General features: G+C 37.1%; 1 protein-coding gene across 4 annotated transcripts in view; it reads left to right on the plus strand.

Moving 5' to 3' along the window:
• Positions 1 to 27,513, plus strand: part of pde4ba (phosphodiesterase 4B, cAMP-specific a) — a 138,241-nt gene that overhangs the window by 98,098 nt on the left and 12,630 nt on the right. For all 4 annotated transcript variants that reach the window (XM_052558280.1, XM_052558281.1, XM_052558283.1 and 1 more), the window contains 5 exons: positions 694 to 888; positions 2,298 to 2,334; positions 2,424 to 2,494; positions 4,007 to 4,056; positions 25,672 to 25,784. In XM_052558280.1, the coding sequence (XP_052414240.1) occupies positions 694 to 888; positions 2,298 to 2,334; positions 2,424 to 2,494; positions 4,007 to 4,056; positions 25,672 to 25,784 (466 nt within the window). The remainder of the gene's footprint in view (positions 1 to 693; positions 889 to 2,297; positions 2,335 to 2,423; positions 2,495 to 4,006; positions 4,057 to 25,671; positions 25,785 to 27,513) is intronic.

Consider the following 27,513-nt stretch of genomic DNA (forward strand, 5'->3'; position numbering starts at 1 on the left):
ACGACATCTCAATAACTCTCGTTATCATAGGAGAAATATTCAGATTCCTGCATGTATGTGTGGTTTGTGCTGTAGTAAATTTCCATTGCTCAGCAGCAGCAGCAAAACAAGGAACTGTTTTTGAATGGCTCTCCTATTCCCTAGTTTATTATTATTATTATTATTACTCTGAGACTCTCCAGTGTTTGGCGCGACAGTGAAAGGTCACAAACCTCTGGCGCTCTGAGCATAAAGACCATCTCTGCTTCCTCTGAAATCACAAGCACGCATGTCCCGAACACAAGCGTCTTTTGAAACTGTTTATTTGACTTGAACGTAATGTGTTTCCTCTTGCTTCTCTTCTTTTTGATGTGGGCTGAGTCCATCTCCACTATGTTTCCTTATGGTTTGGAAAGATGAGACGTGCTTCCGCCTCAAGTGCTGGGAATCTTTGAGACTTCCCAGAGCTCTCTGGTCCCCGAGGACAGCTTGTGTATTTCTCCTGAAATTTTCTTTAAGCTATATATAACTTTGAATCCTGAGGATGTCCAAGGTGGATCAGTATTGACTTTTGTCTTAATTGTCTTAATCTTCAGTTAGTGTATTAAGTGACAGAGATACTGTAACAGTGTGTGTGTGTGAATGACAGAATTCCAAGACCATTAAATAGGTGAATGTGTTCTTAACATAATTGCCATTTTTGTGTCATTGCAGTTTCGATGTGGAAAATGGCCCATCTGCAAGCTGTAGTCCTTTGGACCCCCAGGCCTCACCAGGTTCTGGCCTGGTCATCCACACAAACTTTCCCGGCCACAACCAGAGGCGAGAGTCCTTCCTCTACCGCTCAGACAGCGACTATGACCTCTCACCGAAGTCCATGTCTCGAAATTCTTCTGTCGCCTCAGAACTGTGAGTGAAGTTGTTTTAAATATGTTAAGAGCTACTTGTATGTATTAAACCTGTTAAAAACAGGTGAACTGGTTTGCTGGTCTTGTCTTATATCAGATATAACCAGCAAACCTTCCTAGGTTGGTTTAAGATTTAATGGAAAAATGTGGCATTTTGTGGGGTTTTCCTGCACAGTGCATCTGTTAAGAATAAATATAGTAAGGTCAGTTACTTTACTTCTCTTTTGTACCTTTACGAATAGTAATTACTGAATCATCTTCGCTAATGAGCCAAGTTACGGGATGCCTACATTTACTTCACTATATTACAATGAAATCTAATCTAATCTTGACAAACTATGTATCGTTGGAAAGGTCTAAGACTCCCGAATATATATTTTACCAATGTTTTTTGTTAGAAATTATGTAGGAAAAGTAATAGATTAATTTATGATAAGAGTGCACCCTCCAAACTCTACATTATACCAGGAGTTTTGACCTTTGTTTAAAAAAAAAGACTTCTTCGTTGTCTTCATCAGAAATTATATATTCTTATTCAATTAAAATGCATCCTTTGAAACCCATTTTAAAACCAGACATTGCATTACCATGTAAACGGTACATCAATATCATGTTACAAAATGTTTCCTTTCATGAATTATAAAAATTTAAGTTTGGATCGTGCACTATAAAGTCTATGTTCAAAAACATGAGTGACAGTTAAAGGGGTTTTAATATGCCTCTTTTTTCATCAACGCTAGTATTTCTGTTTCCAAACGTTTCTGCGGGGTAAAGGTGGAGGCGGGGCTGATTAGTGGAGTTGATTTATGCGCTGCTGCTCATGGCAGTGACATTAGCATGCCAGAAACTATCTCAGTCAAGGCCTTATTTCCCAGGCCTTCTGGCAGTTACTGGCTGGAATTATATAAGAATGCATTTTCCGAAGTCTTAGATGCCAAATATCTGTTGAACCCTGAGGAATGTGTTGAATTGTTCCCGTTCCCATGTGTTGAATTAACCCAGTTTTTTGGTGGCATTTAGGGTCCTGAAACGGAAAGGAGTCTAATGAGCGAGGTAGTATTACTGACTAAAAACTAGATGTTTACCATGAAAAAATGCTGGACGGGAATGAAGCCAAATTTTGCTTAAACAATTCATAGCTATTTGGTTATTGGTTACATTTCCAGTAGTCTGCATAAGTAAGTGATGTCAGGCAGAGAAGGAAAGTCATTTCAGAAAAAGAGCCGGTCTTCTTGTTTGGGATAACATTTGCCATTGAATCATTCACAATAAGACCAAGAACAGCTTTAAAAAAAAAAAATAATAAGTAAATAGGATCAATTTTGTTTTCATGTTGACTTGAAATTATAGTGTAGGCTTTGTTTGAGTGTCAGTCGCTTAAGATGGTAATGTATTCTCACTTGATTACAGGCATGGGGATGACTTGATCGTCACACCTTTTGCTCAGGTAAACACGTCGGTGTCATGTTTCTTTAAGGATAACGTTTCAAATGGACGTGTGCGTGGTCTCGCCTCACAGTTTTTGTCTTTTTCTAGGTTCTAGCAAGCCTTCGAAGTGTCAGGAACAACTTTACGGTCTTGACCAACGTTCAGTGCACATCTAACAAGTGAGTATTATTGTAAACAGAAGCTGTATCTTCATCTAAACTTTAAAAAATAGACGATTCAAATAAACTTAATTCTAACTTTTTGTCTTAAAAAAATAGCAGATTTTTAAAGGATTGTTTCTATGGTCAGAAAAATAATAATTATGTTTAATCTGTTGATGACAGAAATGTTTACAATATATTTTACTTGCCCAATAGTAAAAAAAACTAAATGTGCATGCTGTAATTGACTTGTTTGTGGGGCAAGGTGTTGTATTGGAATACAAATTAATAATTGAAATATGTATTACAAATAACACCACAAAATGTTATACGTGTTTACATGAGACTTAGAATCTCTTACCAGCCTGAAGAATAAAATCGCTTTACCTGTTGAAAGTTAAATCCAAACTTCTATCACTTTTGACAATACAAAGCTACTAAACCTTGTCACTTTCACATGATATCTGTAATGAAACCAGAGAGGAATATGATTTAACTACCCACAAAACACTGTTTACATGGACCAAACTCCACCAGCAGGGATGATGTCAGTAGCCCGGACTAAATAAAAGCTTGAAACAGCATTCTTAATGTGGCCAAAATGCCATTTTACTCTTAAGCTCAAATAACACACCTTTATTGTATGAAATAATTAATATGTGCTTCACATCTCTTTATTTTTAAGCTTTATAAAATGTAAAAATAAATAAATAAATAAAGCTTCATAAAATGTAGTAATATTACTGTTCTTAATTTATTAAAAATAGTTATATATATATATATATATATATTTATTTATAGACATTTTAATTATTTTATTTTTTACAGTCCACTCTGTTGTTTGTAAGACCAACCACAAGAGGGCAGTCTTTCCAATCATTTGTTTTGTGTACTCGGCCACCCATGCACACTGACATTTCACCAGAGCCATTTTCCACTTAACATGTCACCAGTTTTCAAGATTACAAATCCCCGCCAAAAATCACTTGCCTTGGAGAAGATTTCCACATGCCCCTAAATTCCATTTTTCCACCTGAGCGATGTGTTTACTTGGTGTTATTCATGGAAGAACTATTTTGCCCTTTCAAATAACCATGGATCTACGTCAGGGCAATTATACCGCACTGTTAGAGGCTTTTGTTGGGCTCTTCGCTAGTCTGTCCAAGGGCAACCCAGTTCAGATGAGTTTGCAGGGAAATTCTACGGATGTATGTATGGAAACGAGGATACACCCTGTGATATCATAATGATACGTCTGTATTATAGAGGAGTGTCACATCAAATCCATGATTCACTTTAAAAAAAAAATATTGCAAAATGCACAGGCCTGAATAGAGCTTCTTTCATTCTTTAATGTGGAAATCTGCTCTTTGCTTTGACATTATGCATCCTGTTACAGAGATGACACAGAGGAATGGAACACAGAAGTGTTTGAATTTTAGGGGTTTTCTGCTTGTGTCATAATTGTTTGTTGTATTTATTTATTTATTTATCAGATTTTCAGTAATTGTTCAACATTTCCTCTCGCAGGAGGTCCCCTGTGTCCAACCAGTCCCCCATCACAAGAGTTTGCCTACCTGGTAAGACCTATAACGCTAAAAAAGTATTAAAAATTAGGTCCAAAAGTTGTAGAGCACTAGTGAAAATCCTTGTATTTTTCAGAATTTTTTAATTACAAATTCAATTCACAGCTGAAAATTTGCTGAAAATGTATCCTCAGACCATCCGAGATGTAGATCAGTTTGTTTCTTTATCGGAACACATTTGAAGAAATGTAGCATTACATCACTTGCTCACCAGTGCATCCTCTGCAGTGAATGGGTGCCGTCAGAATGAGAGTTCAAACATCTTATAATATAATCCGCAAATAAGCCACATGATTCCAGTCCATCAAGTAAATTCAGTGCTTCAAACAGTACTTCAAACTGTTGCTGTGATCTAAAATACTAGTCCTTTATCCCTAATATTGCTTTTTTCTGTGAAAAAAAAGTTGTATTATCTGATTTAGGAGGGAAATATGCACAGATCAAGCACTGTGTATCTGAATTTTGATGTGACAGGACAAGTTGGAATGGACTTTTTTTTTTTTTTTTTTACTGAAGGAAGTGTTATTATTGACTATGGACTGGGGAAAAAGTTTAAAGGTAAAACACTTTAATGATGCATTTGTTTCTGGTGAACATGCATCTTTTCAGCTTCACAAGATGCGTATTAATTATTGTGATGTTTTTATTAGCTACACAAATGGTTTTATACATGTTTACACAGCGACTGAATGCTAAATTCCATTTTGTGGTGAGCTATTCCTTTAAGGATGAAGCGAGTGCAGAATTTCAAATACTGACTGTCGATTGCAATTCTTAAGATTTCTTATTAAATGTTTTATCCTAAACGTGTGGGTAAAACATGTAAAATCCTAGATATTTAGTATTTACTCTTTGGATTAAAGGCATTTGCCATGCTTTTAAAATAACTCCATCTTAAAGATCATGCGTTTGTGTATGTGTGCCTGTAAACATGTTTTGTTATGCTGTGTTTAACTATATTTTTAATGAAAGAGAGACATCATGCTCTGTTAGTGCCCATGCCGTTGCCCTCTTGTATCCCTCATCATCACTCATCTCCATCGCAGCTTCTGCTGATTAGCCCGGCAGTGTTGAAATGTTTAGTAGACTCACGTACACACACATTCAAGCACGGTGCCCATATCAGTGGCTGTTTTGTCTAGTCGCACAGAACTATAGGAAAAGGCCATGGCTGCTACGTGTTGGTCTCTCACATGCATGCACACCTGCCAAATACAATAACGCAACAGACAAACAGGCCTGCCTCAGCAGAAGGCTTAGTATAACGGGTGGGAAAATTCCTCATAGTTCACTCTCTGCCCTTGAGGATGGCTCCCAGTGTGATATCGGAGAACACGCCAGACAGAGATTTCAGAAGAACTGTAATCTATGCTAACTAAACAGAACAAGGCCGTTCACTGGAGCCTCCATTATACAGCCCAGACTGTTTTCTTAGAAATGTCAAGAAAACCTTGGCAGAGTGAGGTCGTTTCTGAAGAATACTATGAGAGAGATTGTTCACATTTAGAGGAGGAATAGAAGAAAGAGGCTAAATGCAATCTTCAGTAGGTTTTGTTTAATGCGAAGCTAGAAGATTATGTATTTGACTGTATTGTTGTGACACAAACTTATGTATCTGATCATAACTCAAAAGCTAAGACAGAAAAATTAGCTTGGACAAAATATTCTTAAATCAAGATGCATTTACTTGCGAGGCAAAATGGCATTAGAAATAAAGTCTTGTTTTCTGAAATATTAAGTGACGTTATGCTTAAAACAATAACAAATATCTGCCTGTAGAGTAAGAAACAAAATGTATGTTGCCTTTTGTATCGAGTTTTTGAATTAAGCATATTTTTCTTATACCGTTGATGATGAAAAACACAAAGAAATAATTTTTCAATGTTACATTTTTTCAAAAAAGTATTAAGAGGTAGAGAAACAATGGGCTAATTTGTAACTTGCACATTGAGCTTTGGCACACACTTGGAGGAGACAGGTTCGAATCTGACTTGCGTCCTGATCACATTTTCTCTCCTAAAACAATTCCTTTCCTTCTCTCTACTATCTGTATAAATACAAAATAACAAAGGCCCCCAAATAAAACTTGCGTAGGAACTTCAGAATGGACTCTGGGGGGAAATTTGTTTGAAAAGCATATGGAAAAGTTTGTACAAAGACTATAGATTGCTGGTACAGTATCTGACCTGTACAGTCTGGTTTGGTGGTTGTAATTAGGATGCTGTATTTACAATCAATATGTGTCTAGGAAAGACGGAAAAATCGAATAGAGTGGAAGAGAAATGATATAATATATTGTCTGTGTGTGTGTGTGTGTGTGTGTGTGTTTATGTTCTTGTCTCAGGGGGAAAAAGTATAAAGGGCACAGGAGGTCAGCTCCATGCAACACTGAGTTGTTTCAGTAAAACCCACTTGCAATGTTAGTAATCAGGCCAAACAGCAACAGTCTGGCCTACGGCAAAAGGGACTGGGTCTTCAGTGCATAATGTGGAAGAAATGTGTAAAGTGCCATTATACTGAAGCAAAGAGCCTGAGAAATGCAGTCAGTAGGAGTTCCTGTCAGGTGCGGTGGGTTGTGATTGACGTCAATCAGCTTGCATGTGGCTTTGTTGACTTCCTCTTAGACCAGGTGGACTGAAATTCACTTCCTGATGCTCTTCAGGCTTGATCGGTCTCTGATTAGTGCTTGCTATTATGCAGCGAGTTGAGTGAAACATCATACTTACTTAGCACTTAGTAAGTTGTTAGTTTCATAATGTTTAGTAAATTGAAAAAAAAATTATGTGTTTGTTATGCAGAGTTCATGCATAAACATAAATGGCACATTTTTGTACAGGTTTTGCAAAGCTTCTTAAAGCTTTTATGCATCTGATAAATTATATAGTATGCTGCTGTATTAGGATATATTACAACAGTATTCAATAAAATTACAAGTGCCTGTGTGTTAATGTACTGTAAATTATTCTAGGTCTAATCTCCTTTTAAGGAAAAAAAAAAGACTTCTGTCATTGTTTTATTTTCAGATTAGTCCCTATATTTCTATTTAGAAAAAAACCCTGCCACTGCTAAAGCATAGACACCTTCTCTTTTCCAAAATCTAGTGTGCTGCCTACAGAGGCCATATTTCAAGGGATCAAAAGTGCTTATGCTGTGAAGGTTGTTCTAAATTATGCTTCCTTCATAAACACCTTTTTTAGCCAAATGCAAAGGCAGCATGATGTCATTTTAGCAGTTAAGGCAATCTTAAAATGCATTGCCATAAACAACATAAAAAAAAAAAACTTGATTCAGTACCAAAAAGCAGTGAACAAATATAGCAAGCAAAAGTGCTGTGAATGTTTTTGTTCTCATCAGCTGACAAAAATTGCTCTGTAAGTGATTCCCAAAAATGACATTCTTTAGTTGTGTTGGTGTTGACTTTCCTATTCTCATAGAATTAAAACAATTAGCAATAGTTTATAGTTAACTATTTATCATCCTTGGTGTGAATGGGCCTTTAGCGTAGCAATATGCTAATGTCACACTCCATTGAAATTAACAGCAAGTCTGGCTTTTGTGGCTCCAAGTTGCTTCCTGTGTAAAAAGTTCCAAATTACAATTACTGTTAGAGGCTTTTCACACTTAGTGTGTTTTATCATTCCTCTGCCCTTCTTCTATTGTAAACATGTAGTAGATAAATGTTCATACCTCGTATCTTATCTCTCATCTCATACATGACACCCTGCTGTAAAAATGTGGCATTTATTTAAAAATATTTTAAACTTACAGGAACTCCACTCCAAACACATTTTTTGTGTGTGTGTGTGAATAACCAGTTAGAGTGTAGCGAGGCATTTCACCAAATATTGGAACAGAGAAAGTATCTATGTTTTTGCAACGACAAGGCTGCTTTTATTTATTTCTGTTTTTTTAAATGCAGATAGAGGGACTTATCTTAAAGAAAACATTGAAAATAATCTCCATTCACAATGTAACCCCCCAATGCATGCAGATCTGTAGTGATGTAACCATAATCGAGACAATGAGACGGAGCCACTGACTTACTGCCTGCACCTAAACTGCCTCCTGTGTGTCACACAAACAGGGTCATTGGGCAGGAAGTGGAGCGCAGATTTTTCCTGTTTTTCCCATACCGCTGGAATCCTCCGGAACCCAGGAGGTGTTTTTCAGTGTGCGAGTGTTAATTCCTCGCATACACAGGTCGTGAGATGAACTTGTCTGTGGCTTAATGACCAAATGGGGAAAATAGGATGTAGACTGACAAATCCCATTGTCTGCTCTTTCAACACACACTGATGTGGACACACGCGTGCTCATAATGTCAGCTGGAATCAGGTGCCTTGTGGTTTGTTACACTGTATATACAGTACAATGTGCTGAGAGTTGAAAATTAATTGTGCATTGCTGTTTGCTTCGGCGGAATGAGTTTTTCCACATTGTATTTGTATCTGTTTGTAGGGTTCATTTATCCGATATTTTGTGGTGTATGAGGAATTAGTTGTGATGGTCAGAATTTCCAGAACTCTCCGTCTCTGGCAATGTTTTCAGTGTTTTTGTGAGCTCAGGAAAGTCACAGGAGGACAGCAGACATGTTATCCAGAGTATTTACAAAGAAGACAGATTAGCCCTGGAGTTAATCTTATGGCCTGTGCGAGATACGTTTAAGAGAAGCATACAATAGCAGTAATTGTTTGACTATAGTTTACTCTATGAGATTAAATCACGAATGACATCTCCGCACGTACGTATTTCTATATACAGAAAACATCAACATGTACATGTATGATGGTTGCATCACCTCAGGCAGAATCAGTAAAAGGGTTCATGACACTTTGTTAGTATCATTGTTTCGCAAACTAAGGGAATGTATTACGCTTGCTCTTGGTGCTCAAGGACTTTCTGATAAAACGTGTACTTGTTAAAAAGCATAATTCTAGGTGTGGAATCACACAGTGAACTTGTAGCATTTGCACCATACAGGAGCCTGTAAACGTACTTGCCTACAAAGATTCATATTTTATTAATACACAACATCATTTAAAATTAAATACACTTTATATTAAGTGGCCTTAACTTACATAAAATACAGTAAGTGCAACATATTTATTGTGTTCCTATTGTATTGCAAAAGACTTTTGCTGCTATTGAGGTGGGAGACAGGGAAGGTTCGAGACAGGTTTGATGGTTTGGGTAGGTTTAAGGAACGGCTCAACGGTTTTATTAGAAATGTAATTAGAAATTAATTACAGATGTAATTACACACATCATCATTTTTTTTAAATATAAGTGCAATGTAAAAACGTGCTGTATGCACACAATAGGTGCATTGTACCAAATGATTAACTTTAATGTAGGCGCATAGTATTTTTTAAAAAAAATTTATTTTAAACATTTATTAATCCACCCATGACATCATACAACATTTAAGCATATTAAGTACTTTGAAGATTTCGTGAATACAGTAATGTATGAAACAAAGCACACGTGCAACACTTTTACTGGGACTTTTATGAAGTTTTCGGATGATGGAGAATGTTTCGTGACTCTTGTAAGATGCCAGCCTAATAAAAGATAAACTGGGGATAATGCGCGAATGAACTTCACTGTTGTTTCCATATCACATCCTGCCTGCCTTTGCATTCACACGCATACAGTTATAAGGGAAGCTTACCGTTACCTCTGTAAAACATAAATATGTCTGTGAGATTAAAGAGATGTGGAACCGTTACAACAGAAAAGTGCTGTCTGCAGCACGTAGAAGAAGCCACATGACTGACAGCTGTAATGTGTTCACAGAGTACCTAGAGAAGGTCAGTGCAACGTTCTTATCAGCTGGCTGGCCTAGTGTGGGTGTGAGCTGGCTGACCTTCCCCTCCTGAGTCAAAAATAAGCTCTTTAAAACATCTGAGTGCAATGAAATGGCATGTTATTAAACGTCGCTTTTATTTATTAAAGGACAAACAGTCCACCCAAGCTTGTCAATAGAAAATGATTTAAGAAGTCTTTACTTGACTTCAAAGTTTCTTATCTGTCATAACCTGACAAAAGTAATTCTGTTTGTTTGCCTAGCCGTTTTGGAATCCGCGACTTTCCCAGCAGCCAGATCCACCCAAACATGGTGCCAGGAAGCTCTGGTCAAGGGCACCTTGGCCAGCGTGCAATTAATTTTCATCTGAAATGTTACCAGTGTGCGATTCACCCTGAAAGAGCTACCAAACAAAGTCGCCATGGAGATCATTTCCTGCCATTGCTGTATTACAGTATCTACTACATGAGCTAGATATAGTGACACTTCCAGTCACAGGACTAGTCAGGGTGCACAGTTTTAGGCTTTCTGTGTTTGTTTGTGCTAGACTTGCCGAGCAGTCAATCTTATGTCCAGTAACTATCCATTTCCTTTCCCCCATGGGAAATTCTTTCTTTTCCATTATGCTCTTTTCTGTCACTTTCAGTAATGGTTGTCTAGATCTATATTTAGGTTGAATTCTTCATTGAACTGTCACCGTTTCAGAACCAGTTACTCATATCACTCAAAATGTCAATGTGTGTGTGTTTTTTTTAATCTATTTATATTAACATATGTGTGTATTTTTATTCTCAGCTTATTTTTATTGTCCGTGTGTTGTTGTTGTCCCTGAGTAAAGGAAGCTTGTGACACTTGTGAAACAAATTCCTTGTATGTGTAAGCATCCAGGGCAATACAACTCTTTCTGATGTCTTCTGATGTCTGATGTTTTTTAGACTGCATTGTTACTTTGAATAATATTTTTTTTTTCCGTAAAAAGTTATCTTGTTTTAGATCATTTTGTAGTAGGTCCCCCAGTTGCTGTGTACATTGTAGTCAACCTGTCCTCCAACCAATACGCTTGTATAGGTTGTTTGTCCAAATCCCTGAAATACGACCCATCAGAGCGTATACTACAATTGCGCCCCTAACGGCAAAAGGTCGTTTTCATATTAATGTTTTGTACTCTTTTATTTGCACTCTGATTTGCATTTCGTGTAGCTCAGTCGGTAGATTATTGCATTATACCTTGATATGTAATCATGCTATCATGGGTTCGATCCCAGGGAACGGACTTGCACGAAAATGTAGGCTATATGCTCAGTAAATCATAATTTAGCATGATTTCTGTGAGGGTTGGGTTTAGGGGTGGGGTTAGGTGTGGTCATTCGAACGAATAAGCCACCTAGTAAAATATGTAGGAAATACTGTGAGATCGGTGTAAACGTCAATTCATGACGACAGACGCACTGTCCTTATTTCAACGCCCTCTAGAGGGCGCTTTACTTTAAAACGTAAATATAGGTCGTGATAAATGCTTCCACAAAACAACCTATATGGTCGTTTTTTGTTGGAGGACAGTCTCATTGTAGTAGTGTATAATGCACCGTATCATGAACATGAGCATTATTTTATTTTATTTTATTTTATCTGTGTGTCTAAATGAATATCAAGATGAACGATAATCAGTGTGAAAAACTCATTCACAATGCAGAATAAACTACATTACAATAATGTATTTCTCACTGTAACAGTCCTTTCTCCATCTAGCTGATGCTTGATGACATGCTCATTCACCTAGGTATTGCTTCCTGTTTTTCCAAAAATCAGCAACTCTCATAAAAATGGATGGTTTCTGGCAGTTTTTCCCACTCCAGGTCACTGTCAGTGTGAACAGAATTCAGATGTACTGAGGGAGAAGTGTCCTGTGAATGCTTTCCGGGAAAACCCTTGAAGTTCTCGCCTGAGTGCTCATTCAAGTATTGAATATGTGTGCAGGTTGTTCACGTGCCTAACGTCCAAGCTTAAACCAAAACTCAAGCTTTGATCCGTGATGCTTACGTCACTAGCAACCTATTCACGCTAAACCTGAATCAGCTTCATTTTCTGCGTTTTTATAATAAAGTGGAAGAGATCAGAGTTTGGCTAATCTAAATCTGATTTTGCGTCAGAGCTTGAGGAATGGCTTGCTTGTTTGGGCTTAATGGTTTAGGTTAGGATTGACCGGGTGAAATGTGATCTCAGATCAAAATGTTGTGGGTAGCATTCCCTGTGAAGTTATTTCCTCAGCAGGGGGTTTGTTGGCTAATGATTTTAGTATAACGGCTTTAGCTTAGAAAAAAAACAAAACACTCAAACTCCCCATCTGGTATTATCTGGCAGTGCTGTTTTTGAAGGTTGTTTTCACTGGATGTCACAATGGGGGTCTTTATAGTGATCCACCCAAGGGAGCGACATCCTGCGTCAGTGTCATCGTCACGGCTGTTGGGGTCATGCTTCAGAATGGCACGAGAGGTAATGCCTCACGTGTAAAAACCAAACCGCAGGTTCAGTTTGCGCATGCTGGAAATATTGTGAATTCGAATGGGACTTTGGAAACCGAGCGGCCACAAATGTTTTGGCTAATTTCCTCTGTTAGCTGGAGGCATGAGCTCAGATTTCCCTTCCACATTAACAGAAATTTTACGGGAGTATATTATTAATTCTTTTTTTCTCCATTGATGTGCCAGCGCAACATGAATAAAGTCCAGCTCACAGCTAGATGGAAGACAAGAGCACCCAGGGTGTAAGGTCTCTCTGAGAGGCGAAGATTATGTAAAGCTCCAAACAATGAGCTTTGTATTTCCACTCGCTTCCTCATTTACCACAGGAAAGGCCATAAGAAAACATTTTAGGATTTTGAGCAGGGAGAAAGACAGGACTCTTCCTGTTTGTTCAGCACGGATATGCAAAAACATGCATACCTGGTCAGTTCTGTTGTTTTGCATCCCTATTTCCATAAAAAAGATGCAGGATTAGAATATGCGTCATTACTTACGTGTTTGTGCATGATATTTGTTTAGTTGGAGCATGCAATATTGCTTGGCCTGCAATGGGCTCCAAACATCGGAGATCAAGTTGAAGATTTTTATTTATTATTATTATTATTGTTATTATTAGCAGCATGGCAGTACACATTTATAAACATCTGTAGTCCCTGGACATAATCTTGAATGTAATATAAATCTTAAAATAACATAAGATTTCGAGAATTAAAAAAAGAAAAACTGAAAGAAATACATTTATTTACAGAAATTAAATTAAGTAAAGGTCACAAATCAACTTAGTTTGTGCTAAAATGAAATGAATTGAAATAAACAAAATTAGACAATTAAAAAAAAGGTGTAAGTGACGTTTGGATCAAACGGTATAAATCACTGAACCTACCAAAACTCTTGGAGGAACTACAAACTTAGTAGTAGAAACCTCTTTTTTGAAAACAACATGGTACCTCTGGTCAAATCATTTCCATTCATCATCTACCTCAGGCTCGGGTGCCATAGCAACCGCTCTAGCAACAGCCCACCCAAACAGGCAGGGTCTGGCAATAAAGTGGGAAAACGTCAACAGAATGAAAGCCTTTGAGGCTGGAAGACCATGATGGGTCAGTGATATTTAAGTACACCACATCCTTACCCAGTAAGGGCCTTGTAATGTAGCTGTAGAGTCTAAAGACGTTTCTCCTGGGCCTTTGTGTGCGTGACTTATGTGTCTACGTGACCGTGTCTCCATTTGTCTTCAGTATTTCGCCACTAGCTGACTTAACTGATATGTCCAAGTGTGTTTGTGTGAAATGTGTACATGTCATCGCAGCCCCACTGCCTGACTGATGTCTAGAGTGTGTGTTGATTCTGTGTGCGAATGTGTGGAATGCCACACTCTCTTCCCAAAGCCCCTGGTCCACAGTTAGGTGCCAAACTGGCTTCAGATCCCTGCCCTGCACTGTGTTTATACACACAAGACCCCTAGAGACGGCGTGACATCATCAATAATATTTTCAAACACCTCTGGTCTCCAGCAAGGGGAGTGTCTTTTTGCACAAAGGGGATTGTTGGAGTTATCGGAGGGTGGATTGTAATACGCAAAGTGCGTCAGGCACATCTACGTTATGTACTGATGCAGCATTTAGCCCATCTGATATCCAGACAGATGGCACTTATACATTTTTTTTTGGGGGGGGGGGGGGGGGGGGGTTGCTTAAAGCAGCTGAATTCAATCTGAACCCCACATTGTCCGACTATGTAATAATTATGGTATGAACGATAAGACCAAACCTCTTACCATAGTCTAAAGACAGGTGTTTTCGAATGCCAATATAAATGTTATATACACTACATGATTGACGTCACCTTGGACTATACCGATGTTCGTACTGAAGGACTAACATTGGTCTGTTGAGACACAGGGCTCCTAAACTGTTTTGCTGAGATATTGCTGTGCCAGCACAAACCCTCTTTCTCTCCAAGCAATATTACATAACTCACCGTTATCTATCAATTTTTGCCTAATCAAATTTATTATACTTTTATAGAAGTATCAGGAATGTTCTTCACCAAGTGCATGACATTTACATAATTTCTTAGTATATGTATGTACGATGTGTTTACAATCTAAATAGTCTGCAATGTCTAGTGAACAGATATTACAATGTTCTAGCATGCAAATATGAATTTGCATGAAATGTTCTTGTGGTTTGTGTTAGTACCTAGAGATAACCATTGGTTAGCAGCACTTTTCTTTTAGGGAATGATAAACACATTCTCATGGCTAACTCTTTTTTTCTGTCATAATCTAAAAAAAGTGATTCTGTTTGCTTAGCCATTTCACAATCCACAGCTTTTCCAGCAGCCAGATCCACTCAAACTTACTGTTTGTTCATGAGATTGGGTTAGAAATGACTATTAAACAGGGATTTCCTATATTTTGGCGGCCTTTCTAGGAGTTTGATTTATAGAACATTGTAGGTCTTAATGGGATAGTTCACTCAAAATTGGAACATTCTGTCATTAATTACTCACCCTCATGTCATTCCAAACCCATAAGACCTTTGTTCAGCTTCGGAACACAAATTAAGATATTTTTGGTGAGATCCAAGAGCTTTCTGACCCTCTGCAGACAACAATGCAACTGACACATTCATTCATGGCCCTGAAAAGGTAGTAAGAACATTATTAATATAGCCATATGTTATCAGTGGTTCAACCTTAATTTTTTTTAAGCTGCGAGTATGCTTTTGTAACATTTTACTTAAAGTGAAAAAAAAAGGGTTATTATATGTTGTAATGCATTATAATTATTCATAATATGCTTTGTTATAACCAAATTTAAAATGCATAGTATAACTATTAATTGATAAGTGTTATATTGTATTAACTGGTTACAATTATTCATTAAATTTTGTGTACTGCATTACCAGGCATAATTAATGCCTTAAAACATATTTTTATAATGCATTATACATAAAGGCTTAAAGTAAAGTTTTTGTGCGCAAAGAAAACAAAAATAACTTAATTTGATATCTGCTGAGAACCTGCATGCACTGCGTCTTGTTTACAAGCAGAGGAATGCATGTGCATGCATCGTGGTACTCTTGTGAAAGGAAGTGGAAACTGAGTCGGAAGAGAAGAAATTGAATGAAGTTGTCATTTTTGTTTTTTTTTGCATAACAAAAAGTATTCTCTTGCTTCATAAATTGAAGGTTGAACCACTGATGTCACATGGACTATTTTAATGATCTCCTTAATACCTTTCTGGGCCTTGAACACGGTAGTTGCGTTGCTGTCTATGCAGAATCAGAAAGCTCTTGGATTTCATCAAAAATATCTTAATTATGCTGAACCTTGGCATCTGTTACCAGCTCTGATCTGCTGTTTCCAGTGTTAGCAAGAGTCTGTTTGTGAGTACAACAGTGTTTTAAAACTGATTTTACACTTCCTAATATGTTAAAATCAGTGGTGCAGGAATTCAAGTCGCTTTAACAATATCTCGCTTTCATTTTGTTGCTGTAATTGTAAAGAATTCAGTGCTCTTTGTTGATTCTTTTTTCTCAATGACTTTAGTGTCTCCACAAGCTCAAGCAGAGTTAATCATTCCAATAGGAGCAAGAGGTCTGTCTCGAAAACACTGCTATCTTTACTCACAGGGATTAAGGGCCATAGCTGGAAAAGCAGAGATATTATAGGTCAGTAAATCTGTCAAGTGTTGGAGTCAGCTACAAAGAGTCATTTCTTTTGCTGTCAGTCTGTAGACCTAACGCTTTCAAATCTTAAAGCAAAAAGTGTTAAGTCCCAGTCAGGAATTAGCAACTTAAATACACAAAGCACTACCTCTTTTCTTTATATATGAGCAAGCTTTGTCCAGCCAACAGTGTTGATAAATCTATTAGCAAATGAGTACATTTTAAGATGAGTGGTATTCAATGAGAAGAACAGATGTCAGCTGAAACTGTCGTCTGAGAGTAGTCTGTCTCGGGTTTTAGCACTGGCTCAGCTGTTGTGCAGCTTTTGAAAGCTGGGAGCATGCACCCTGCTAACTATTTGAGTTATGCCATTGACGTCAGCACAGCCATAAAGCAGACAAACTGCCCTTCCCCAATGAACAACCCTGCCAAATGGCCTGCATGTCTTCAAATAAGCTCAAAGAGAAATAAAGAGAGAGAGAGAGTTAGCAGTAGATGCTTTTGTTTTGGTGTTTTAATCAGATTTAAATCTTCTATGGACAGCTGGGGAAAACAGTCTCCAGTTATTTAAGAGAACTGTGACAAAAATGACTTCAGTGGCTCAAAGTTTTATTTCCTTCTCAGAATATGGAAAATGAGGAAATAAATCACAAATAAAAACATGTGTGAGTCACCTTATTGGAAGTTGTTTATGCCAATTCATGTGAACTGACAGGTTTGTTGGTTAGAATTTAATCAGAGAGGCTTGTTAATGCTCATTCTGGCACGTGTGTACTTTCTTTTTTTGAGAAACATTCGCATAATGCTTCACATTAGACAACACACTATTATACTAGACTGACTGCTCACAACGTTTAATTAAAGGGTTAGTTCAACCAAAATTAATTTTACTCACCCCCATATTTAAACAGTGTAATGTTATGTGTGGTGTGAAAAACAAAGGATATATTCCATGCAACAAAATCAGTGGTGATAGCTCCAAAAAATAAATATATGATTTATTCAACACACAATGTTCCATCTGTTTTAGTTACTGTACATGATTTGTCCATTCATTTGCAAATGTTTATGCAAAAATACGTGAACAGATGTACATTTTTTAACAAATCTCAGGTAAAAATCTAACACTTTGTATTCACTGCCATTACTTTGGCCCGCTAATGGTCATAGATATGGCAGATGAGTTGCATGACTGAAACAGATGAATACTTTAAGTCTTCCTGAGTAATTTATAGAAAATAATCTTTTATATCTTTCAAAACTTATTTACAGGTGCCTTTTTTCACATTTAGTGTATGAAGACTGGTCCCATGATATGCCTGAACCAATGCCATTTGGCTCTGAAGGTGGAATTTTTTAATTACCCATTCTCTTTTGTTGTATGAAAACAAGTTTGGCATTCTGCCCAACATCTCATTTCATGTATGATAAAAAAGGGTTGGAAGAAGCTGATGGTGTGTCAAAAAATGATAATTTTTGGATTAACTATCCATTTAATGATCTCTATTAAGTTGTTGTTGTTGTTGGGAAACTTTAACTTTCACGAAGAGATAATTGAAGAAATTCAACTAATCTTAAAAGATGCTTTGTGCATATTAATGTACATGTAAAAAAACATGTTTAAATAGCTAAACATTAAGTTTTGCTTTCTTTAGCAGTGGTATGATTGTCTGGCATTTTTGCATTATGGGAAATCACAGGTGAATGAGCTGGGATGCTGTAGACATGCTGATCGTAAATCTTTTCTCCCATGTGCACCAAACACATCCTGTCTATCCTGTTTCCTTAAAAGGGAAAGAAAATCCATAGTGATGGAACAGTGGAGAGCATGATGGCTGCAGGTTTGTTTTATTACAGTGTATGCTGTAAAATCGTTTTTGGCTTTTAGTTAACCCAACTCCCCTCTGCCACCCTTTATTCCACCCTAGTTCTTTTATATTCATATGGATTTGTTTATTGAACACAGATGAAGTTACATGTGGATTGAAATGTTGGGCGAACTCCAAATGGCATTTTTCCCCTCTTGAAGGGCACTCCTACCCTCAGGGTTAGACAGTATTTGAGTTTTTTTTTTATTGTACAAGAATCTTACACACATTTGCCCACACATCTCTAAACATATTTTTTTTAACCTGTAAATGAAAAAAACCTAAAGTGTCAATGACATAGTCACAAATATGCACACACAGTATACTATGAGACAGTAACGCTCTGACCTTGTGGGTAGAACATCATAATGTTTACTTCCAAATGGATTTCACCCATTATTTGGCTTCGATCCCCAAATCTTTAAAACTCCAGCTGGTATCTATTAAAACATCCATTGTGAATTTCTTCGAGTATTGCACATCATCATATGCAGCTGACCCCAGATTCCCTCAGGAATCTCCGTTGGCTGTTCCAGTAATGGTAAGAGCGAAAGAAAAACCAAAATTGACAAAAGTTTGAATTAATTGCGTTATGCTGGCTTCCTAGTCTATGGTAATGGGGTTGGAATGGGTCAGCGAGTTACTGACAACAGCCCTATTGAGGTCTGTCAATACTCTAGACTTTGGTGGCAGGGTTCAAGCCAGGTGAAAGGACAAAGCCTTCCCTGTGTGTGTATGTTCTCTTTAACCACCCAGGACCACGTGAATACAAGTTTGTATGTTGTGTGGTCGCTTACCCCACGTACCCCTCACTGAACTGACTATTGACTCATGAAATGCTGCTCATCAATTCTGAATTTAATGGAACAAATCTGGAAACTTCCAAAAAGCCAATGTCAACAGAGTCATCTCGTTCGGTTTCGGTGTTTGTACATAAAGTGAACATACAGTTTGCTGCATTTGGATAGACAGTGAAATGTAAAGTAATAACATACTGACAATATCTAAAAAGGTTTGTAAACCATTTGACACAAAAAGAGACTTAAACATCTTTGACTGGTGTCGGATGAAACGTTAACATGTTTTATTCATTTTTGCTTAGTTATTATAAATACAATAAAATCAGCCAGTCAGTTTCTATGAATTCAATTTGAAAATTCAAAAGCAAAAAAAAGAAAAAAGCTCTGTTGTCTTTTGCTAATAATGTAACAATGTGCAAAACACAGCTCACACAAAAGTCAGTTTCAAAACAAGGTTAACATGGTATGACCTGTTGTAAAACCTTTGTAATCTTTTATTCTTGATCGTGTGGATTCCTATTAAAAAATGCTGAGCAATGCCAAATGTGACTGCATCTTTATAAAAAAAAAACTTTAATAGTAATGTAATAATGATTGCAAACGTGAAAACCATTGTTACAACTCCAAATATGGCCCTTCTGTTGTTATCTGTTGTTGTTTTCTAGCTCTACCAATGTTTACAACTAATTTCTTAAGTCCTGCTATGCTTTTCATGAACTTATTGGGCAAATGTGAGGGTTTTTTTAGCTAGGAGATGCCAGATGTGTGTAACGATGAAGGAGTGTTTTTGACCATAACTGAACAAATGGGTGAAGAATGAGGAGAAGGGTTTGGATCCAGACAGGGCAGGAGTTTTAGACCACTTTGGCTTGGTTCTTTTGTGCCATACCATATCCTATAATTTCACTCTTGGCAGTTATTTTACCCAGGTTTGTTTCTTGATGGAATATGTCTGGAGTAGTTTTAGAGAGGCTGACAGACAGCTCTGTTGATAGAGAGAGAAGAACTGGGGGGCTGTTTTTCAATAGAAAGGCCTTTTAATTTGGGTGGATTTGGCCTGGTCTCTGTCTCTCTCACACCCACACATAGAAATGGGGCCAAGTTTGTGTCACAATCTGGATCGGAAAAATGCTCAGCCCCCAATAACTTATTGCTCATTGGCTGTCCTTTGCCATTTTCTCTTTTAAAAATATGACTTCAAAAGTCTAATGTTTTGTGTGGTCTAACATGCCCAATTCAACAAGCACCCATTTTAACTTCTGCAGAGGACTCCCATTCATGTTGATGGGTCGTCTCAATGCGGTCTTTTCCAGCACTCTTTGTTTATTCAGTGTGTCTGTTGTTGAAGTCCACAGAGCCAAAACAGTGGCTTCTGACTCCCAATGGAAAACATTTTATTTGAACCCGTTTGATGCTTCTCAGAAAATTGCCATGTTGAGACCAAACCACCATAAAATGAAGGCAGGTAATGTCCCACATAGTTCTGTGAGGCTCCACTGTGGCATCTAAAAGTGTGTAACATCTGTTGAGAGAGGTTATTGGACCATAAAATGGCACAGTACCATCAAAATTATCTCTCACTTTGAAAAATTTAAGATCCTCCAATTCTTCTTATAAGCTAATGAAGCTACTGTATTAGTTATACATTGGGTTGTCTGTATGATTCTTTGAAGGTTAAAAAAACTTACAGTATGTCAGAAATTACTGTGACGATCAGCGCTCATAATCCTCCACATTGCTGCATGGTCTGTTGGTCATATTACACTGTGAGATCCACGCCAGTGTGGGTGTACAGTGGACACAAAGGGGGCGCTCTTGAGCATCTCTATAAAACCTACAGTACAATGGCAAATAAGACTCTTTATGGTCTTAAGGATTTGACAGATTTTAAGTAAAATATGCACAAACCCAAAGAGAAGTAATTTCAATTGAATTAACCTATTATAACCATATCGCAATAAATATTCTTCCAAAACATCTTTACAGAGAATTTTACCAGTGAGTAAGATGGGAGAAGCTCCACGGAAAAAATACTAGACAAACTATACTTCAAAAGTATGCAAGATAGGAACGCTTATATTATTATTATTATTATTATTATTATTATTATTATTATTATTATTATTTCAAATTATGTTCTTTTCTTTTTACTGTTAAATATATGTCTGTCAATTAATAATCATAGTTACTCATTATTACATTATTATCATAAAAACATAATTACTGATCATTTCTGACTGGTCTTTAGAAAGCAAGATTAAATACTAATAAAACTCTCTCTGTCTCTCTCTCTTTCTCACTCTTTCTCAGGTATTTCCCTATTTTATATTACCAGTACATATTTTATAAAGGTTTATAATTCATTATAATAAATAGTTATTATAAATTATAAATTATTAAAGTACTGATTTTGGTAAAGAGTCAGTCTTCTGATATAGAGTCTCCAATCCCAAATAGCTATATAATTGTTCATATATATATATATATATATATATATATATATATATATATATATATATATATATATATATATATATATATATATATATATATATATATATATATATATATAAATATACAAAAAACAAACATCTGAATTGTATAGTTGATGTAATTTAAATGAGATTGTTTATTTCCCTTAAATTTGACAAGCCATCAGTTTTTCTCTGCTCACAGAGAGAAACCCATCTGTTACGCTGTTTCACAATGTCCTTTGGCTACAAACAGGCTTCTCCAGAATTTCCCCAACTTTTTCTTTCTTTTCTTTCTCCCTCTCTTCTTACAGTCAAAACCGGGGGAAGTGTTTTCTTAGTAGGTCCATTGAGATTTGAGCTGACGTCAGTCGTCATGCTTCCTCTTTATTGGAAATGCTATAGTTTATCCTTCCACTGCTTGACTAAGTGTTGAAACACGACGCATGATTTCAGGAGGGGCATCGATGAAGGAATGAGAGAAAGAGTGAGAAAGGAATAATGACACATGTAAGCACATGCTCTCAACTAATTCTCAATGCACATCAGGAAGACAGACACACAGCTGTTACCACATCCGACAGCTCACACCTATGCATACAGCGCACAGCCATGGCATTGACACCCTCAAACGACCAGAAGACATGATTTGATATTTGCGATCTGAAGTAACCTCAAATGACACATATGCAAACACAGTTTGTGGCCACAAAACCCAACCTCTCGGTACGCTGATACTTTTTCTTATAACACCACACCTACGCTTGTCTTAAGTGATGCAATTCAATGTCACAAACAAATAGTTGTGCCGAGAAATGATCCATTAAAACTTGTATAGCTGAAGAAAAAAAAAAAAAAAAACTTTACACATAGGAAATTCATTTACAAATATTTTTTAATTATGCTCATTTACATATAATATAATTTAATATAATTCGACAGTCAAATCTAGACATAGAAATGCTATTTAAATCTACATAATATGTGTCATAGTGTTTGCAATGTTGAGATCACTTGACCGGCTGAATACACATTCGTATTTTTGGTAAATGTAACTGCATGATTAATGTGCATTATTTCATTTATTAATTACTTTTGTTTGTTTATGCATGTGTAATGGCAGCTTATTAGCTGAAACCGGTCCCCTTTTGTTTGTAATTGGATGACCTCATGGTACAGTATGTGGGCAACTGCAGCATGGCCATATGTCCGCATCTTTCCTGGACCATTGCCTCCTTTTTCCGAATCTGCTAGGGCCATCGGCGCTTGTGCGTCTGTCTGTGTTGTTCACGTCTCGAAGGAAGAGAAAGGGAAAAACCCTTCTTACGCACATGTGGTCAGACACCTCACTGGTCCAGTCAAACATGCTTTGCCTCATAATGACAGATTTCAGACCTAAGATGTGTATGCAAATCACCTTTACAGAGCAGTGTATGGATAGAAATCAAAGGAGGAAGAACATTTTTAAGAACACTTAAATGATAGACCATAACTATACTTTGCTATAACAAATGAAGTTAACTAAACCTTAATCCATCCATCCATACAGTATATTATAGTATTATTTACATCTGATTTTGTATTATGTCTTTTTTTTTCTATTGAACAGATTATTCAATAATAGTTTAGATTGAATTAGATTTAATTGTTTAAAGGAGTCATATGTTACTTTCTTTAAAGATAATTATTTTGTGTAACAGAATACGTTGACATGCTTTAATGTTAAAAAAACACATTATTTTTTAAATACTGTACATTATTGTAGGTCCTCTATGCCCCGCCTCTCTCAAACGCATCATTTTCTACAAAGTTCTGACAAGCGATGTTTGCTCTGATTGGCCAACTGACTTGCTCTGATTCGGCACTGTGATTGGCCGAACACCACAAGCACTTGTCAGAAATGCAACGCCCCTTTCCATAATCGCAAGCTTAATTTGTTTTAAATAAATGTAAAGATTATTTAATAATGTCCTTAGGGGGGACAGACAGTGATGAAGCTCTTATGTGTTTGCAGTACATACCCGCATGATATGACCCCTTAAACTTATTTAAGTATTTTAATGTAAATATTCTCAAAAGCAAAAACTGGATTTAACATTGGTACCTGAGTCTTATCTTGAGACGAGACTGTTAGAGACTTGAGGGTGGTCTCTTGACTTGGGTCAGTAAGCAACCACCTAGCGACCACCCAGAACAGCCTAGCAACCGGATACCAACTCACTACAAACCACAAAGAACACCTCAGCAACCACACACCAGTGCTCTGGCACCCACATGCGCACCCTAGCATTATAGCAGTTTTTCATGGGCAGGAGCTATTCACATTTTCTTCAGAAATATAAAAATGTGGTTATGCTTAGCTGTCCTCGTTTAGGTATACAACTGGTTTGGTCCAGTTTTGGGAGAATGTAAATCTTGTTCAGAAAATCCACTTTCCAGCTTTTCGACATTGCCTTGGTGTTGTAGTCTACAGGTACCTCTCCATACGCTTAAAAAAAGAGAAAAAAAAGAATTACCCACACCAAAGAGCTTTTTCTCCTGGTGTTCCGGAGAGCAAATTTGCTTGTGTGGCTTTGAACGTGTGGAGATTAGAGAGAAGTGCCGTCATTCGACAGGGCCCTGCTAAAATTCTGCTGCTGTGTTGTTCTGCAACTAGGAGACCCACCACAGCAAAGTCAGAGGCGCACAAGGGTTCGTCTGTGTCCCAAAGCCACAGGGCACCAATTCACCAAACTCCTCTCTGCTATAAACACATCTATGCTTCAACAAGACCCACACACACAGTTCACGCCTATGCTTCATACATTTCTGTGGCGTGCAAGGAATGATGCAGACCCGTTTACGTACATCTTGACATTAATTCAAGCGCATGATAAAATGTGATGGTGTGTCATTTGTGTCTCTGTAAATGTGCTTTTTGCTGCTTTTGTTTCTTTTGTTGTTTGTTTGGTTGAACCGTATAGCCTTTTTGGCTTTTTTAATTTATCTCATTATATTGAAAAGTTTTTTTTTTCCCAAATAGATTTAGAATGTTAAATATAAAAAGCTAAATATTGTAAACATTGAATTAAAATAAAATAAAAAAGAATACAAAGAAGAATATTTCTTTCTTTTCTTTTTTTTCAAAGAAATTTTTTTTTTTTTCATGCACCAGTATAACAAACAGCAATATTTCCCAATCACACTAGAATTTTAAAGTTTAGAGTCTGTAAGATTTTTTTTTTTATAGTTTTAGAAAGAAGTTGACCAAATCTGCATTTACTTGAACAGAAATGGAGTAAAACAGTATTATTGTGAAATATTAAGAAAAAAATGTAATTGCTCTATTTTGATATATTTTAAAATTTTATTAATTTTTATGACGACAAAGCTAGCAAATGACATTTCATGTAACATTTATTATTATCAATGTAGAAAACAGCTATGCAGCTTATTTTTTACTTTGATTGATACTTTTTTGTATTATTTGATGAATAGTTACAGTTTAGTAATAGTTTTGTAAAAGTTGTGATCAATTGGATGCTTGCTGAATAAAATATGAATTTCTTCAAAATAAAATTCTACCGACCCCAGACTTATAAACGTTAGCGACGCGTACGTTTCATGAAAACTTTTAAATACATGCAAAATACAAAAATGCCATGCAGGGCAAAAGTACAATGAGCATTTTTGAGTTATGCAAATGAATCCGATTCACAGAAATCAAATCTACTAAAGCTTGAAATAAATATGCTAATAAAATGTTTTCTAGAAAATCGCCTTTAGGAAACCTAATGATCTCCTAAAATCAAGATGTAACTTAATTTTATATTGCCTGTGAAATCACTGTAAATATACAGTGAATATTTGTGATTAAATTTAATGCATTTTTGCAAGTTAAAGTGTTTTTCACAGCAAGAATGTGTGCGTTTGTGTGTGTGTGTGTGTTTACGTACAAGTTTATACAGCGAGCTTTTCAGAGTAACCCCCTTTGTCTCCTCTCTATTGACATCAGAGCCTACAAGAGCCAGAAATTATAAAAAAGGGGAAGGGACGAGAGAGAGAGAGAGAAAGAGAGAGAGAGAGAGAGAGAGAGAGATGCCAAATGGGGCAGTGAAATGAGGAAGCACAGAGCCAAGAGGCTGTATCACCCCACTGCAGCCAACTCTCAGACATGAGTGAGAGTGGCACACAAAGAGAGGGCAACACCAAGAGAGCTAGGAGTTGGTGAGAGGAAGGGGCACAAAGCCAAAGAGGCAGTATCTAGCCACAAGGACCGGGCCAATGAGAGGGAGCGAGCAGAGGGGGAAATCTCTTACAGCTAGCGCTCAGAAGAACCCACTCTCACTCTCTCATACAGTCTGGGAGTGTGTGTGCGTATGCGTGTGTGTGTGCAAGCCCAGGATGAAGGAACGTCTGGCGGGCTGTGCTCGAGTGGCCGTGCAGCAGGATTTTCACGGTGCCCCCGTTTCTGTGTGTCTCTGTCCAGACGAGTCCTACCAGAAGCTGGCCGTGGAGACCATGGAGGAGCTGGACTGGTGTCTGGATCAGCTGGAAACCATCCAGACGTACCGCTCTGTCAGCGACATGGCCTCCAACAAGGTGAGAAGATGCAGCACATCACTTTAAAGAGCTCCTCTTGAAGTTGTAAAAACTCTCAGAGGATGCCTGCACAGTACAGCATGCTCAATAACTTTTTCTGATAATTTAGAGTGTGTTTTTGTTCGTAATGCTTCTCTCAACGGCCGCTTTGTGAATGGGGCTATTGAGAGTCGGTCCTTGTGCCAGTTAGCTTGCATTAAAAATTCAGTCTGCTGTTTTCTATCAGTCACCACAATAAGATTTCCGATGGAATCTGTTTGAATATGCAAAATAGATTTGAAATTCAAAGCTTTATTATGATTTAGTTGTGGTGCGTTTTCCGAGGTATTTGAAGTACAAGGCTTCCTTAGAAATGCCACATCACTTTACAATCACAACAGTCTCACACATTGTCTGTATACATGTGTTAGCAGGTCTTTCTAGCATATTGAACAGGTTTTAGCATGTCTCTTTTCCAGCATGTTTTTCCACACCCCTTTATGTTACTTTGGAAATGCGGTGTACGGCGGTATTCTCTGAAATTGATTTGATTGACAGCTTGGAGGCCAGTTTATATTAACAATGACGTTTAGGACGTTAAATGTTAACTTTTTATTAGGGGATGTATTTTTTTTTCCTTGTTTTTTTATAGACTTGAATAGATAAACAGCACTTTATTGCATAATCAAAGCAATATGATATACAATATAATTGAATTTGAAACACAAATACCCTATTTCCTTATGAAACGTCTGCTGACAAGCAAATTCTGTCAGTGTTACAGATTAATATATACGTTTCAACCTCTTTTGTTTATCATCCTTTTTGTACTTTTAAATACTATGTGTTGTTTTCAAGTCGCTGTCAGAGTCATCTCATGTGCTCCACTACATACAGTGTGTGTGTGTGTGTGTGTGTATCCTGCAGCTGTGACTCAGGTTTCCTGTCTCCTTCCTAAGCTCTAGCCGGGTCCAGACTACAATGGGAGTGAGTTCTGTATGGCAGGGCAAGGCCGCACTCCCTGTTTGTTTCTTCTTCTGTTGACGTCAAACAGGCATACACTGCAGCACAGGGACTTTTACTGTAGACAATAGGGATGAATACACACTAACTCCCGCACACACACTCAGAAGCTCAATCAGACAGATACATGTGCAGGAAAGGGACGGATTTTGCAATGACCCCGGAATTCTTACTGTTAATCATTTTCTTATTCATGAATTTTGGCGTGTTTTCCAGTAAAAGTATCTAAACAGCCTTAAAACATGATAATTTTACTTTTCGTGGAAATATGCATGTTAATGCTTTTTATTAAGATAAAAAAAATGAGATTTGCATTTATTTATTTATTATGTTTTCACTATTTATTTATTTGCATCTGAAGTAAAATGATCAGTCTATGGGTGTATATATAATTTTACTAGAAAATGATAATGACACGCATCTTTTTTTTCTGTACATGTAGGCAAACAATACAATTCATGAATAAAAATTACAATACATATGCAAGAAAATGGGACATTTACAAAATCTGTTTCTGTGTCATGATTGGCTCAAAACATTCTCATATTCTAGAAGCTTTTGTATTAGTTTGTGCAAATAACACAAAGAAAGCCATCAATCAGACTTGTACAGAGAATACCAGGACGTCTGACCTTTTGCTGCCCTTTTGAACGTCTGTGTCGTCTGATGTGTATTACACTTAGCTGTGTGTGCATGTAAAATCTTAACAGTATCAGCTTCAGGATTT

Source organism: Carassius gibelio, chromosome B6 (assembly GCF_023724105.1).
Source record: "Carassius gibelio isolate Cgi1373 ecotype wild population from Czech Republic chromosome B6, carGib1.2-hapl.c, whole genome shotgun sequence".
NCBI lineage: Eukaryota > Metazoa > Chordata > Actinopteri > Cypriniformes > Cyprinidae > Carassius > Carassius gibelio.